Source organism: Carassius carassius, chromosome 25 (assembly GCF_963082965.1).
Source record: "Carassius carassius chromosome 25, fCarCar2.1, whole genome shotgun sequence".
Lineage (NCBI taxonomy): Eukaryota > Metazoa > Chordata > Actinopteri > Cypriniformes > Cyprinidae > Carassius > Carassius carassius.
Window position 1 is genome coordinate 5,891,775 of NC_081779.1, and position 13,814 is coordinate 5,905,588.

A 13,814-nucleotide genomic window follows, 5' to 3' on the forward strand; every position below is an offset into this window, starting at 1 on the left:
CGATATAATTAAATCTAGTGTATGATTAAAACGATGAGTGAGCCCGGTGACATTTTGCTTGACTCCAAAGGAGTTTATTAGGTCAGTAAACGCAAGTCCTAATGTATCATTTGCATTATCAACATGAATATTAAAATCTCCCATGATTAGCGCCTTATCAACTGTAACTAGAAGGTCTGAGAGGAAATCTGCAAATTCTTTTAGGAATTCTGTATACGGCCCTGGTGGTCTATACACAGTAGCCAGAGCAAGAGATACATTAGATTTATTTTGCATGTCTGACAGTGTAACATTTAGCAGAAGTATTTCAAAAGAGTTAAACCTGTATCCTGTTTTCTGGGTAACATTGAGAATATCACTATATATTGTTGCTACACCTCCGCCACAACCAGTCTGACGGGGCTCATGCTTATAACAGTAGTTTGGTGGAGTAGACTCATTTAGACCAAAATAATCATTTGGTTTTAACCAGGTTTCAGTCAAGCAGAGTACATCAAAACTATTATCTGTGATAATTTCATTTACAATAACTGCTTTGGGTGTGCGTGATCTAATATTTATGAGCCCAAACTTTAAAAATTGTTTTTGTTTATTTACTTTACATTTTTCTAGTTTAATTACGATAAGATTTTTTCTAGATCCTACATTATATTTTGACCTCACTATTCGGGGAACAGATACAGTCTTAATAGTTTTTACAGCGCAAGTACTTTTATCATTTAAGCGGGTGGAACAAAACTCATCATAATAGTTATCTCAGAATTGTCTTACTAGTCACAAGGTGCGAAGTGTCCTGGAGATGTTGTCAGAGAGCAGCTCTGCTCCGATTCTGCTGGGGTGTAATCCATCAGCGCAAAACAGCCTAGGACGCTCCCAGAAAAGATTCCAGTTATTAACAAATAGCAGTTTCTGTTCTTTACACCATGACAACAACCATTCATTTAAAGCAAAAAGTCTACTGAACCTTTCGTGTCCTCGTCGATACATGGGCAGTGGTCCTGACACGACGATCGTCGCCGCGGGCGTCGTGCTGCGAACCGTCACGATCAGGCTGCTGAAGTCCCTCTTCAGCGTCTCCGTCTGCCGCAGCGTGGTGTCATTAACCCCGGCGTGAAGCACGACCGCTCTGGGGCTCTCGTCGGCCTTCAGGATCGTCCTGGGTGCACTGGGCCTGTGCAGAGAAACACACGGAGTAGACGTGGTGGGACTGTTAGCAGCACGCTATATACTTACCCCGGACTTGTGAGCGTCAGCCTGGGATGATTCCAGCGTGGCTCTCCGCTCTCTCAGCTGGGCCTGCCTTACCTCCAGGTCACGAATCTGCTTCCCCACGGTCTCGAGCTCGAGCTGCACAGAGTGGAGACATTCATCCGCCATTAAAGCAAGTAACAGTGAGTACAGCAGTGGTAATGTGTGTGAATAGAGTATTAGCAATGTAAGCGCAGTTAGCAGCAACCACGCTTGCTGATGCTAACGGGCTAAAAGCTAATAGCGGACCCGGGAGATCAAAATAAAACTAGTGATAGCGAGGCGCTCTGATTGTTTTTGTTGTAGAATACAATAGAGGATATATTCACACGTTATATAAACGGAAACGATGATGTATAAAATTGATTTTTAAGTTAAAAATAGTCAATGAAAAGAATATAGTGACGGAGCTCAAACGCAGTACAGCCACCAACAACAAACAGGAAGTGATCTTCATGAACAAAGGCAATTCACCATTGATCTTCATGAACAAATACAAGTCACCAATGATCTTCATGAACAAATTCAAGTCACCATTGATCTTCCTGTGCAAAGGCAAGTCACCAATAATCTTCATGAGCAGAGTCAAGTCAGCATCGATCTTCTGGAATCCAGTATAAACACCATGGGATCACCAGAGTCTTGTCACTTCGCTGTGGAACTACCAGAGCCTCCCCACGTCTCTGCTGAACTACAAGAGCCGTTCCACGTCTCGGCTGAGCGACCAGAGTCTTTCCTCACCTCTGCGGAACTTCCAGAGTCTCGTCACGTCTCAGTCAAACTCTCTGAGCACCCGACTGTCCCTGTTGTGGCCACGAAGGCTACCCTTAACTTGTTCATGCTCTCTGTTTCAGACTTGCCCAAACAAACTTGTCCTCCTGTTCATTCGACCACATGGACGTGGTGGTCTTCTGCTCCGCCCTGGGGGGCGTCTGGTTCGACCGCACGGATGTGGTGGTCTTCTGCTCCGCCTTGGGGGGCGTCCGTTTTGACCGCACGGATGTGGTGGTCTTCTGCTCCGCCCTGGGGGGCGTCGGTTTCGGCCGCACAGATGTGGTGGTCTTCTGCTCCGCCTTGGGGTCTTGCCCGGTCGGCGTCATCCTGGGTTCCGGAACACCCTGATCCACCCTGATCTCCTGTGTTGTTGTTGTTGTTGTGGTTGTTTTTTGTTTTTTTTTTGTGTTCACTTCCTGTCCCTGTTCCCCTCTGTGAGCCTGGCCCTCCGTCCCTCCCCCTGATCCTCCGCCGATCCACCTCCCTCCTGGTCTCCCTGTTTTGTGTTACACTTCTGTTCTCTGTTCCCCGCTTTACATGTAACCTCTTGTCTCTGGTTTCCCCATTCTTTTTTTTTACCTGGCCCTCCGTCCCTCCCCCTGAACCTCCACCTGTCAACCTACCTCCTGGTCTTGTTTTGTTAGTCATGTCTTGGAGCGTCTGGTAGCCGCTCCGTAGTGAGGGGGTATTGTCACAGTGTCTGGTTTGTGTTCCCTGGGTATCCACTAGATGTCCTCCTTCCCCACGGTGTCTGTCACTTCATGAACCACATTCCCCACGTTCTCTGTCTAATTATTGCACTCAGCTGTCACTGGTCATTAATCATTACACTCGGTCAATTCCCCATTAGCGTTTGTCTCTCCCTGTGTATTTATACCCGGTCTGTCTTAGTATGTGGGACGGATTCCTTGTTGAAGTTCCCGTGAATGTCTAGTCGTGTTCTTGCTCTTGTGTTCGTGTCTGTTTATGTTGGATTGATGTTTGGTTTTGACCCCTGCATGGACTGTTTATGATTGGATTACCCCTAATAAAAGACGTACTCGCATTTGGATCTCTCACCGTGTTTTCCTGTATCCCGGTCGTGACAAAAAGTATGAGTGGTTAATATCATTCTAAGCTTTCATTCCATACCTTACAAATGTGACAGTTTGTGAAAATTTCTAAAATTTTGTGTCTCTGAGTTGTTCTCACAGCTTTCTCAAAATGTTTCCAGCAATCCTAATAGAGAAAAATATGATTTCCTTTTTCAGATGGCTGGTGGAGTTTATTGTACGTGTCTCAGTCTGAAGTTGCTTCTGCTGAAATGTCAAACACCTGTAGTGCAAAGAGAAGAAGAGGTTATTACAGCAAAGACGAGAATCTCACCAGGTTTGTGACGGTTGGCTCTGCGGTTCTCCAGACAGACCCATGATGGGGGAAAAAGGCTCACATTTACTTGCAGTCTCCCATGCTTTCACCTGTTTCAATCCTAAAGCACCACAAAATCAATATAGTTGTTTTTTGGAGATTTAATCATTTGAGATACACATCAGAGATTTGCATGCTTTAGTATGCAAATATAATTTATTTGACATAATGGCAATCTGGTGCAAAGGGATATTCTGTGAGATAAAAGAACAGCCTGTACTCCCAAGTCATTTTTGATGAAGTTTTGTCCCAGAAAGCCCTAGTGCATTAGCTAAAATTTAATTACTCTTTATTCAAATTTAAATAGCTTATGAAATGTATGAAACGTATGTATTTGTATGTGTACACACACACACACACACACACACACACACTTTCCACTTATTTCCTTTTTACATCTCAGCTTCTCAGTTGCAACACATGCATGTTTATATAAGGTTGCCTAATATCTCTCTCTCTCAGCACCTGCATATTAGACAGGCCGTTCATATCAGTGATATATAAAGAGAGAGGTTAGCTCCGCTCCTCGGGTGGCTTGGCCGGGTGCTGAAGCTCTTTTGAGCTGCGTTTAAATTACAGGCTGGATCCAGCGCCAGAGATCCAGCCTCGCTCCACCACTGCTCTTATGCTGTCGCTCTCCCCCGGCCTCAAACAGCAGCCTGACAGCTTAATTAGCAAGGAGCCATGGGAGATGAATAGGGCCGCGGAACATTCGCTTCCACCTACTCGATAAAGGCCGGCATCCAGCTGTAGATCCACGAAACACGAAACACTGGGGATGCTGATGTCATAGAGGCTGTTGAACTGCAACCTTATGGGGAACTGGGAAAAAAGTTAAAATAATATCTATTTGCTAGAGCATTAGCTAATGTACCGCATTACCAATGACAGCGCTGTGATTAGCATAAGAAATCAGCTCTTTATAAAAACACTGCCACAGAATCTATTACGCTCTGGGTTATGAAGATAAGTCAACATAAAATTCAATTTGACTCTTTACTTTCTTAGGTTCATTTTAATCTTATTGTAAATCATTCCTCATGCATTTTACTCTAAAGAAAAAAATGCTCACTTGACTTTGCTTTTCTGTTGATATCACCTAGCCTTAATGGAAGTTTGTTTCTGTCACAGGATTAAAAAAAATGCAAGATGTTAACTAGCAATTGCGAGATATAAACTCACAATTCTGGGAAGAAAAGTCTGAATTGTGATCTATACACTTATGGCACCTGGCAAAAACTGCTGCAGAATAGAAACTTGTTCTCAGCAGAGTAAAGAAATAAACCACGAGTGGTAATACAGTGACTAACGGACAGTGTTATTTCAGTATTACGTTACTATTACAGTATTATATTAATATTATGAATTTGTTTTTATATTTTATGTTTGATTTTTAAGTTTTAGTTATGTGAGCAGGTACATCAAGTTAAACGAAATTAAAATAAGAAATGTCTTGGTACTGAACTTAAATATGTTTGTTGCTTATTTTTATTTTATTTTAAAGTTTATTTTATTCATTCAAGAGGCTTCCATAAAATGGCACTTTGGCAATTCAGAAAAAAAAAGAACAAAAATTGTTATCATACCTAATACTATTTAGCAATTATTCCACAAAGAAGAAAAAAAAATGTAATAAAAAACATTGGGCATTTCAGTTGATGTTGTGCACTTGCAAGTGAAAATGAGTCTCATCTAGGGTGACCAATACATCCTCTTTTTCCAGGTCATGTCCTGGCTGGGGTTTATAAATTGCCTAAGTGTCCAGGTTGGCTTTGTTTTTCTATTGTTTTCATACTTACTGAAGGTAATGACTAAAAAGTAGTTCGACCAATAGCTCGGAGGCATTAATCAACCAATTGTGGCATGCAAAAAGGTGGGATCTACAGAGATTGGTCAAAGCAATGCAAAATAACGCATAACTGCACTGAGATGTATCTATTTTATTAAAGTTTTACTACGCTGAAACATGCATGATGAAATATACATGTGCAAATTAAAACTTCTACTTAGTGACACAGCTGTAGTAGCTCCCATACCTGTCTGGAACAAACGCTGTTCTCACTCACTAAAACACAGGCAAACACTTTTTATTGGCAGAAAATGACAGATTCATATTTGTGTACTGAAGATGTGAGCGTGGTTTCCACAAACAGGATCGCGGTGAAATTCAAAGGCACTTTCAGCCTCCCTCTCTCTCTCTCTCTCTCTCTCTCTCTCAAAGTCTTAATTGCTCCCTCACTATTCTTCATTTAGTTTTCACACATTGAGAAGCTGATCCTCCACTTTCCTCCACTGTGTATAAGCCAGGTTTGCTCTCAGATCACACTTCACAATAACAATCTTTTGTCTTTTCATAGCCTGTTGTATATATTTAAAGCCTGTAAACGCCAATAATTATAATTATATTAACATGAACACACGATAACACTGTTTATTATAAGTGCTGCAGTTTTTTCGTCTGAAGCTTTAGATGCTCGCACTTGTTAAAGCAAGGCATATAAGGGCTTCTTTTTTGTGACAACATAACTAAAATGTATATATATATATATATATATATATATATATATATATATATATATATATATATATATATAAAACTAAACTAAATATAAACTAAGATTTGTGTCATGAAATGTATTAAATAACAATAAAAACTACTTCAAAAGTGGAAAATGATCTTTTATGCCATTTCTTGATTTTATGCAGAATTTTGTGTTAGATATTAGAGTCTGTAGATATGCTGTTTTGATCAGTTGGTCACTACGAGATCTTCTGTTTACTATGGTTTACTGGTTACATGGTACATAACCACAGCAGACCAACTGTATACAGCAATAAACATTGCAGCATTTGATTTATTTGCATAGTTAAAGTTTAAATGGCGTCTTGAGGAGTTCTACTGAATTTTCTTTACGGCACACAAAGGACTCGTACATGGCTGTCGACAGCTGCTGGAAAGATCATGATGTGAGAGATAAGGTGGGAGGAATTGTGTGGTGTGATAGCCCTTTGATTTACCACCGATTATAGCAGCACCTCTCACTTCCCATCATGCACTGAGAAACCAGTCTAATTTTGGGCCCAGAGAGAACACACACTTCGCGCACTCTTATTGACAGCACTAGAAACAGAAAAAGACATTGGCAACATGGTTATTTGCAATCATGCACACAGATGTGAATAGTGATTGTGTTGGTCAGTTCAAGTGCTAAGCAGATACTATAGTAACTATAAACTAAAACCATGAAAATACTTTTTATTATTATTATTATTAAATTAAACACTAACAAAAAAATAGAATTTAAAAATATAGATATTAAACAACATTTCTCATTTTAATTATCTAAAGTGAATAACTAAATCTGAAGAAAAAAAAACTATAAAGACATTTTAAAAAAATAGAGGGAAAATGCACTAAATTAAAACTTTAATTAAAACTGGTTCAAAATATTTAAATAGTATCTCAAAGATACTAAAATAGCACTGATCTAGTTATATTTTTTGGTTTGTTTGTTTTGAAATAAATATTAACTGAAAATAAAAATAAAATCTTAAAATAAAATTTTACAAACCTTGAATTTATTTCAGCTAGGAGCTTTTACTTGCAACAGTTTTAATTGATGTACCAAAACAACAAACTAAATCTGAAATAAAAATGAATAAAAACTGTATATACTGTAGACGTTAAAACTGACAAAACTCATAAAAATTAAACCTTTAAAATTAAAATGGAAAATACAAAAATAAAATCTAATTCTGTCACGGCCGGGATCCAATGTAGCACGGAGATAGAACCAATTGCAAGTAAGTCTTTTATTAAGGGGTAATCCAAACAGCATAAACAGTCCAGGCAGGGGTCAATAGGAAACATCCATCCAAAACATAAACTAAACAAGAAGACAAGGCAAGGGCACGAACTGACGGACATGAATAAACATTACATTTAAACAAGGACTCCGTCCCTAAGACTCAGACAGACCAGGTATAAATACACAAAAGGATAATGGGGAAACAGGAGACAGGTGGGGAACAATCAATTAACTAGACAAGGAGGAAGGTGACTAAATAAGGAGACAGGAAGTGATAAATGATAAACACTGTGGGAACTGAGGACACCTAGTGGAAACCCAGGGAACACAACCCAGACACTGTGACAAATTCATACTCAATTAAAATAACACTATTTGCAGTGCATAAAATAAGTGGGCATATATAGACACACTTACCATCACCAGTAAAGCAAATGTATGTGTTTATGCAAATTGTCATATGACACAGAAACTCAGCCAATCAAAGAGCACTCGGTAAGAGAAGATGGAAATTCACTTTTTGTTTTTTTTTATTCACATTTTTAATTCACCCCAAGTCATGTGAAGATTTCAGCCGGCCACACTATGTCATGCACACACAACAAATAATACAAACAAACAAATTTAAATGCTCATTGAAAGTTTTCTCAATAAAGGCAAAAACAATAAACAATATGTTGTTCTGACAGTTTGAATCCGTATCATGACAGATCCCCTTCTTTGGTCGGACAGGGTCACACAGATTATTTGATGCAGTTGATAATGCATTCTATTGCAGAAAGAGTTTATTGTAGAAATAAATACAAAGCAACATGTGGTGATTATTGTGAATAATCAGAGTTATACAGCAGCATGAATCACACTGCTGTGGGTGGACAGACAGAATTAATAGTGCAATATTCCTGTAGTATTAAGACAAAAATATAGTAGCTGAGAGTAAACAAATGAAAAAGTGCTGGTCAATTGTTTTTCTGCTGATAGATGATACAAATGCAAATTTGCAATAGACAATTAAATTATACAGTATGTAGGGGAGACTGAGGCTAGCTGTAACAATGTGAATGTCTCAAGTAACTATATATATATCATCATATTAAAGGAATAGTTTACCCAATAGCGAACATTTGCTGAAAATCAATATATGGATGAGTTTATTCAGAACAGATTTGGAGAAATTTAGCATTACATCACTTGCTCACCAATGGATCCTCTGCAGTGAATGGGTGCCATCAGAATGAGAAGCTGATAAAGCAGATGAAAACATCACAATAATCTACAAGTAATTCACTCCAGAGTCCAGTCCATCAATTTACGTCATGTGAAGTGAAAAGCTGCATGTTTGTAATAAATTCAATAAGAAATTTTTAATTGCAAACCAGTGTAGCTTCCAGCTGAAACACAAGTTCTCTATTCTTATTAATGCTTCCTGCAGTGAAAAAGTAGAAACAGGAGAGAAATATGCACAAATCAAGCAACGTTTATGGGAGAAAACGGTCCAAAACCATTCTAAACAACTATGTTGGTGGATTTTGATGTGAGAGAACAACAGGAGATGGACTTTTTCACTGGAGTAAGCGTTATTATGGATTATGGACCTCTGTTTTGGCCAGAAGTGATGGATGATGTTGGATTTGTTTCTTACATGCAGCTTCTCACTTCACAAGATGTTAACTGACTGGAGTGGTGTGGATTACTTGTGGATTATTGTGATGTTTTTATCATCAATTTGGACTCTCATTCTGACGGCACCCATTCACTGCTGAGGATCCATTGCTGAGCAAGTGATGTAATGCTACATTTCTCCAAATCTATGATGAAACAAACTCTGATAATCAAATCTAATTTTCCATTTTATTGTCAACTATCCCTTTAACTCCTGTCACCCTATAATATCAATAACAATTTGCTTTTTAATAATTAATATTATCTCATCTTATAAATTAGGTAATGTATTTTGATACACCTGATTTGTCAATGCCCCTCCACAACAGTAGATGTAAATCATAAAGTTATTACATTTCTTCTAGTCAATACATAAAAGCTCATCTGTCGGAGTATTTCTTACCAGGTTATTACATAATACATATAGAATGCAAGTACAGTTTATTGATGTAAAATACATGTTATTCTGTCCTGACCCCAGGAGCCATCATGTACGTACATAGGTTAAAGTGACAACCAATAAAAAGTGGTAAATAAAGCTTTTTTGTTGTGTTAGTGAAACAGTGGACACATTTCAGACAGTGTTTACACTAAAATATATGTTTGTGCATTGTTTGGGTGGCAGCAGCATTCGTGAGGATTAGTTGCTTTGGTTTTATTTGATGTAATGTTGTCCATGTGAATTCATGGGGGAGCTTTTGCTTTGAAAACTATTTTAATTTGTTTGCTTCTATATCTGAATATGAATTTGAGTATGTGCCTTAATGAAATACAAACTCCACATTTGAAAGATACCCCTTTAAGGCACATACAGTATGCTGAATGCTGTAAAAATGGGAATGCATCTGAGTTTAAAATATGTCTTTGTAATTTGTCAAGGATATAACTACTTACAATATATGCACTGCACAATATTATAAAATGGTAGCGATTTACATACATTTACATGAGTGCTGCAACATATGCTGTGAAATCCAGAATGTCAGACGTCAATTTGATTGGTATTAGAAGGGTGAGCTGTTTGAGCCTGGAACCGCTTCCCGCTGGCAGCCTCTGGAATTGACTAAAAGAGTGCACGGTAGCACTGGAGACCCTCAGGAATTTCTCTCATTAATTAGTCTTGTCTGAAACCAAATTACTTTAGCGGGCACTTTGGGCTTTGCATACCTCAGTGATCCACATCAAGACAATTACTTGAGATTTATTTTTCAAGAAAACAACGGCAAGAGTCCAGTCCAAACCTGAATCATGCTATCTGTGTCACATTTTATCTAATTTATAATTGGTCATCTGCCTAAGAATCTTGAATTTTAGATGAAAACCTCACCACCCTGACTGCTTCTGATTTATTTTGCAACAGAGGTAAAATTACAGACCAACTCTCAATTAAAACTGGCGAAATGAAATGGACTTAGAATCTTATCAAGGAAAACCAAAAAGTGAAAATTAATGCAGCCTTCTACATCCATAAAAACAATCCCTAAGCCATTATTTGCGATGTCATTTTATTGGTTAGTTAGTGTCAGAGTTGAAGTTTTGAAGACCTATCAAGACCGCATTGCTCCATCTGTAGTTCCAGATTTAAAATTGGTTTAGGGTGAAGAAAAGGGTCCACTTATGCACTAAAGATGATAACTCAGTCAAATTCAACATGGTGCCTTCATGATTACAGAAAATTTGCAAAATGCCTATGGCTTTGAACGGATATTTAGCTACTGTATAATGTGAATGCTGCAATTAATTCAGCATCTTCTCTCATACTTGGACAGGCATTGGTCTGGATCTGGGCCTTAATCTGTCAAGTCTTGGTCTGGGTCTTGTAGGGTCAGGTCTTGACTCCAACTCTGGTTTATTGGATGATCCTAACTGTAACACAGATACTCCGATATTATATCCAGGATACAGTAAGACATAGTAAAATAGTAAAAAAAAAAAAACAAGTTCAGTTTAAAACCAAAAAGTGACATGGTTGCTGTTATATCAGAAATGCAATTTGGTTAGTGAACAAAAACACTCTCTACCACAAGCAGAGAAAAGGAACTGTTGATTACATCCACACCGCTCCTGAAAGAGGAGCAACTATGCTTTTCCATCAACATCAGAGCAATTTTTAGGCCTATGAGGTACCATCTCATTTGCAGGGCATCCTCTGAAGACATCATAAAAGTGTGAAATACATAAATAACTGTCTTTATTGATGCATTTAAATAAGTCTCATTCAAATAAATGCCATGATTATGGCAGAGAGAAAAGCAATCATTGCTAGGGTTAGCATACATTATACATTGTTCACAATGGAATAATAGTCGTGCTGTTTATATAAATAACGATGAATAACAATCATCTTCAATGCCGCTACGTTCCCATTTGTGAGGCTCTGTTTTAGTGGCTGTTTAGTTCGACTTTCATTTCAAAAAATACTTTTTAAAGGATTTGCTTTTAATATTGGATCCAGTGCTATCGCTTTGCTTCGTGACAGCATACACATACCAGTTTGAACAAAGCACATGCAATTATTCACCTCTCACAATCGACTTATGCTGTCTCTCATCTGTCACCTCTAAATATAATGCACTTGGAAAGTTTACATACATGTTTAATTTACAGAAAACCTTAGATCGAAATTAAACGAACAGAAACGGAAAATAAAAAGGTTAACAGAAACAATGACGTACATCAAACGACAACTAGTGCACATGCTATGGTTGGCAACAATATTTTGGCATGATGTGAATCAATGTCTTATTTTTCTTAAATAGAATTGCTTATAGAAAACAATACCTGATACTGTGTAGTCCTTTTCAAATCAGTTTTATCGTTATTTCTCCTTCGGTGTTGTGGCACTTGAATCTCAAGAAAGAACCAGAGGTTGCTCACCATTTGATAAAATGCACATTTTCACACGTCCCTTAAAAAATTATATGTATATATACAGTATATATGTATATCTCCCTCTGTATAATTCAAAACACAAGTGTGCATCATCTGAAAAGATATCAGGGTAGTATTATTATGTCCAAATCCACTGAGGTGCTGCTCAAAAGGGCGAAGAAGGCCCAGGCGATGTTTTCTGCAAAAATAGACATCCATGCTTCATGCTTTTTAACAAAGTTCCAATATATCCACCGAGCGATAAAATGTCCTGCTGGTCTGACGTCATCTCGCAAGAGCCTGAAAATGACGAAAAAAGTGCCAGAATGAGGTTTGGTAGAGCAGCAGCATTGGATATGTGTGTAGAGCATTTGCCATTGGTCCTCAGATGGACTTGCGTCTTCTCATCAGCCGGAGGTTTTCCGTGAAGCTGTGAAGCCCTGGTGAGACAGAGCTTATGGGGGAGGGAAGGAAGCTGTTTTTCAGGGAGCTCGGCGAGATCTCCTCTATGCGGTAGGCCACCGTTGAGTGGTAGTGATGGTACTGATGGGGGCTCAACTGGGAGCCGAACGAGTTCTGGTGCTGAAATGCGCCACCGCTGCTGCATCCTCCTCCTCCCATTCCCAACCCGAGGCCAACCGAGCTCCCAAACTCATGCGAATGGTAGTGCATGCAGGAGCAAATGGACTGGAGATCGATGACCTCGGATCTGTAGCACTGCTGCTGCTGTTCTTGTCTCCTTCGACTCCTCTGGAGCGTGTCCTCCTGGATGTGGATGATCATGCTACTGCGGTTACCCACCAGGGAAGCCCTCTCCTCAGCATCCCGCCGCTCGTCCTCGCTGTTCATGGTCAGGAAACGAAGGACAACCAGGTTGAGAAAGGCCCCGATGACTGTCAGGCCAACTAGGATGTACATGAAGCTGAACGCCACATAAAGTGGCTTTCTCTGCAAAGCTTTGTTCTTCTGCAGGGCCACAAAGTCCCCGAACCCGATGGTGGTGAGTGTTATGAAACAATAGTAATAGGACTGAAAGAAACTCCAGTCCTCGTAATGGGAGAAAGCTGCCGCGCCGATGCAGAGCGTTCCCATGCAGGAAAAGAAGCCCACGGTGACCATGTTCTCCATGGAGACTTCTGTGATGCGCATCCCACAGCACTTTTTGATGCGCTTCAACATGTACTTGACGAAGGTGTTCATTCTCTCTCCAAGGCTTTGGAACATCACCAGTGTCAGAGGTATCCCAAGCACTGCATAAAACATGCAGAACGCCTTTCCAGCATCTGTACCTGGAGCTGCATGACCGTAACCTGAGGACCAAAGAGACGAAATCAGATGAAAGATGACAACAAACAACAAAACTGAGTGTGCTGCTGGTTGAAGATGTTGCAGGTGTGAAACAACACATGGGTTTTTAATTGGCCCGTTTTCCAGGGAAGAAAAATTTATAATAAATATAAAATCTTTTTTTGATCAAAAACACGTCCCATATAGGCAAGCAGAAATTAGAAACATGGTGTGCTCACACCCTTTAATCTAATTGTACTCTGGTGACCGGCAAATTTCTATGACTTCTTTCGTCTTCACCAAATTTTAAGAAGCCAATCGTTAAATTTCCAAAAAGTTAAAGTTCACCAAATTTTGATTTTGATTTTTGATTTTGAAAAACCAAATTTTTTTTTGTTTTCGCCTGCAAATGCAATCAGGCAGGAAATATGAGCTGAGACACGCACCAACTTAGCCAAAACACTGACTATAGGACACACAAACCAGGTGCCTCTTTGATCTTATTCTGTGCTCAGAGATTAGAGGGGGTGTCTAATTAGTGTCAGGTTTCCTCTCTTGCCCCCATGGCCCACTTCTTACGGGGGCGAGACAGGAAAGTAGGTGTTACATGTTTAGAAAATAAAGGAAGAAGAAAGGCTGGTAGAGCCAGTAAAGCTTTTAGCATAATTAGACTTTATCTGGAAGTAAAAAGCCTAAATTTGCTGACTCACATCGAAGCCAGTGAGCCTTTCTAATACAATCTTTGCTGATGAGCAA

At 39.2% G+C, this 13,814-nt stretch overlaps 1 protein-coding gene across 1 annotated transcript in view; it reads right to left on the bottom strand.

Annotated features, from left to right (window-relative positions):
• Window positions 1-9,167: 9,167 nt before the first annotated feature.
• Window positions 9,168-13,814, bottom strand: part of LOC132103988 (potassium channel subfamily K member 9-like) — a 68,195-nt gene continuing 63,548 nt past the window's right edge. Inside the window, exon 2 of the mRNA XM_059509118.1 lies at window positions 9,168-13,081. Coding sequence (XP_059365101.1) covers window positions 12,156-13,081 — 926 coding nt within the window. The 3' untranslated portion in view covers window positions 9,168-12,155. The remainder of the gene's footprint in view (window positions 13,082-13,814) is intronic.